The 3,532-nt window shown below is 42.9% G+C and overlaps 1 protein-coding gene across 3 annotated transcripts in view; it reads left to right on the top strand.

Moving 5' to 3' along the window:
- Positions 1-2,557: 2,557 nt before the first annotated feature.
- Positions 2,558-3,532, top strand: part of BAZ1A (bromodomain adjacent to zinc finger domain, 1A) — an 86,738-nt gene continuing 85,763 nt past the window's right edge. Inside the window, exons 1-2 of one of the 3 annotated variants that reach the window (XM_010835287.1) lie at positions 2,558-2,898; positions 3,359-3,529. In XM_010835287.1, coding sequence (XP_010833589.1) covers positions 3,417-3,529 — 113 coding nt within the window. In that variant the 5' untranslated portion in view covers positions 2,558-2,898; positions 3,359-3,416. Of the gene's footprint in view, positions 2,899-3,358; positions 3,530-3,532 lie in introns of those variants that run through there. The other 2 variants (XM_010835286.1, XM_010835285.1) reach the window with 2 other exon arrangements.

Genomic DNA, 3,532 nt, shown 5'->3' with positions numbered 1-3,532 from the left:
ATTGGTGTATGTCCTGCCTTACTAGAATATGTACACTTTACATTTAAGTGGGGGCCACTGGTTTCTTCATCCAGAGGGGTAACGGAGTGGAGGGTGGCATCTTGAGACTTGAGAGGAGGATATGCTGGAACATGAGCTTTCTATTGCCATCCAAATCATGCCCTGTGAATGACTTCATTTAGGACCCACCCTGGGTCCCCCTTCTATATTTTCTTTTAATCTTTTCTACGTCTCCTTTTGCATTGTATTACTCATGGTCATTAGGACTCACACAATTCTTGTATTAGTTATTTGCCCTTACATCATCTCTTTCCTATTGGAGAAGGAAATGGCAACCCACTCCAGTGTTCTTGCCTGGAGAATACCAGGGATGGCAGAGCCTGGTGGGCTGCCGTCTATGGGGTCGCACAGAGTCAGACACGACTGAAGCAACTTAGCAGCAGCAGCAGCAGCATCTCTTTCCTACAAGATTATACATTTTTTGAGGTCAGGATACATTTATATTGTATCCCTTACATAAGCTAGTACAGTGTCTTGGCACATAAATGGAGGACAAATGTTTAACAGAATTAAATTGATAAAATTTTAAATTAATTTGTTTTCTCTTTTTTCCTTTGTGATACTCTTTCATAGTTTCCTTTACAATGTTTTTAATTTTTTAAAAACACAAAGTCCTATTTCATGACAGTATCTTTTAACTACTTTCTGAATACAGCAATCAGCTTTTCACTCTCAAGTCTAGAAGTAGTAAAGAAGCAAGAAGGTGATCATGATACCAATATATGAAATTAATAATACATTAGGTAAGTTTTCAGTAGTAAACATGTAGGATAATTTTAGGAGAAGTGTTATTTTGAGGTACGTTAGCCATGCTATTGATTTGATCAAATATAAGCATATAAAAATAAACTTTGAATATGTTAATTATAATTTATTAAACATGTTCTAAAATAATAACTATGTATAACAATGATTAAATATCAGAAATTAAAGTAAATCCTATGTATGTAACTCAGAGAACTGAGTTATGATGGTACTGAAATTTGGATATGGTAATTGAGAAAATTAGATGGTAGTAGTTTGAAGTAAAGTAAAATTTTAATTTTAGGTTAGTATAAAGAATCCAGTTGTTTAAAAATTTATATTTAATAAAAGTAAAGTCAACATTACTATTTTTGATCATGATTTTAACAAATTAGCTTAGCAAATAGAGCTAAGAAATATAAAGATTATATAATCAGACAAAATTTCATCTAATTTTAGCTTAACAGTTAAGGTGGGATTTTGAGTTGTGAGAGTGATGGTTTAATATTGGTTGAAAATTATCCATTCTCCTTGTCCTCATTTTGAGTTTATCTTTGTGGGTTCTAACATTTTTATCTGGGAAGTTACTTTATAGGTAGGGAAATCTATATTATCACTCAGTGTACTAATTGGAGACCAGTTTAAAACACCAAATCTTTGCATTTATAATTTTTTGAAGACTTTATCCGGGCTAAAAAATATACTTACTACTGAGAGCACTTTCAAGCTTCTTCAGCTGTACACTAGGTGCATTAATTTGATTAATGATTTTTGAAGCACGAAGTTTTATTTTGCTAGCCACCATAGAAGTATCTTAAAAGAAGTTTAAAAATAACTCGAGACTTGGATAGAATTCTAACATTTTCTGCTCCCATGTATATATGTACTTAATTTGAAAATACAGAGATGATCCCACATTGTTTCTATAACTGAGATCATTTCATAGTATTACTGCATCCTTTTTTGAATGACTTCTTCAGACTTACTGTCTTTTAGACCCATTCTTACATGTTAATCTGCAAATAAGCAAATGTCAAGGGCAGCAGCAAAAATGACCATTTAATACAAAGATGGCAAACATATTTTGACAATTCTTTTAAATTCATGAGTCACATGTACTATATGCATTAAAATTAGTTTCACAAATGGAAATCATAGATATGGGAAAGTTGTTTTAGGGGAAATTTCACTAGTAAATTCATAGTCTTTGAAATTCTGGATGATTGAACTAAATATTGATCCCTTGCATATATTTTCAGCGGCGTATTCTAAACATTACTTTTTAAAGGTGTGGTTTTTAAATATGTGGGGGTCGTTCTACAGACATGACATTTTCTGACGTATACTTTTCTTTTTGGTCTTTTCTTCTGCTAAATCTTTGAATTATCCTAAGTATTAAAGAGCACGGCTGTCAAGAAAAGTATCTTCTTTTCGAGATGAATGTTTACACTAGCAAAGTATTTTATTTTAGACATGAGAATTCTAATTCTGAAGAAGAAAATTTCAAAAGGTTATTCATTTCTTATTCCTTATCTCTCGTCCCATCCTTAAAATACTAGTTAAATCTTAATCGGAATCCTTTTCCCATCGTGGAACCAAGCGCTGCTGCCAGACTTGAAGAGGAAGGCTTTTACTTTGTTAGCCATGTGTTTATGAAACCCCAGCGCTCTCCTCAGATCTTTGGGCTGATAATCGCAAACATGGAGGATGCTTCTGATTCTTCACTAGGGGTTGCTCCATTAATTAATAATGTAGCTCTCCCAGGCTCTCCGCCGTCTCTTCCTGTATCAGTGACAGGCTGTAAAAGTCATCGAGTAGCCAATAAAAAGGTAGAAGCGAGAAGTGAAAAGCTCCTCCCAACAGCTCTTCCTCCTTCAGAGCCGAAAGTAGATCAGAAACTTCCCAGGAGCTCCGAGAGGCGGGGAAGTGGCGGTGGGACGCGATCCCCCGCGCGGAGCCAGGCCGTGGCAGCGGGAGAAGCGGCGCCCAGCGGTGCGGCGGGGCGGCGAGAAGCGACCCCCCGGGGGGACAGAGCCTCCCCTCGCCGCCTTTGTAGTTGAGAAGGTGGAGAAGTGGCAGCCGGCGTGCTCGCAGGTGAGGGGCTCGGTGTGGTCGCTCGGTAGCCGGCAGCGCCGGCAGGGAAGTGTAGGCGAGCGGGGGAACAAAGCGGAGCGGCGCCGGGGTCCGCCCGCAGCGAACTCCCTCGCGGCGTCGGGCCGGCCGGCTGCGCGCCGAGCACGTTGTGAGCCCGGCGGCGGCGGCAGCGGCAGCAGGCAGGGAGCGGGCGCTGGGGGAGGGGGCCGCCGCTCCCGCACCGCCCGCGGCAGGGCGTCCGGCCCCATTGTGAGCCGGCAGCCGGGTGTGCGGAGGTGGGGCGGCTCCGCCGGTTCACTACCCTGGTCGCGACAGCAGCCACCTCGGCTCGGGTGGCAGCCGCGGTCGGTCAATCACACAAAAGGCAGCCGAGTTTCCCCCGGCGCGCGGACCGGCCCACGCCGCCGCCGCCAAGCGCTCCCTACCTTACCGGCTTTCCTTTCCCTCCAATTTTTGATAGGGAAGCGGGGCCGGCGCGGGCGGCCGAGGGTCCGGGTGAGCCCGCGGGCGGACGCGAGATGCCGCTGCTACACCGAAAGCCGTTTGTGAGACAGAAGCCGCCCGCGGACCTGCGGCCCGACGAGGAAGTTTTCTACTGTAAAGTCACCAACGAGATCTTCCGCCACTATGAGTA

This window comes from Bison bison, unplaced genomic scaffold, assembly GCF_000754665.1.
Source record: "Bison bison bison isolate TAMUID 2011002044 unplaced genomic scaffold, Bison_UMD1.0 scf7180017864041, whole genome shotgun sequence".
NCBI lineage: Eukaryota > Metazoa > Chordata > Mammalia > Artiodactyla > Bovidae > Bison > Bison bison.
The sequence above is the reverse complement of the archived record's forward strand: the minus strand, read 5'-3'. Positions and strand labels throughout refer to the sequence as shown.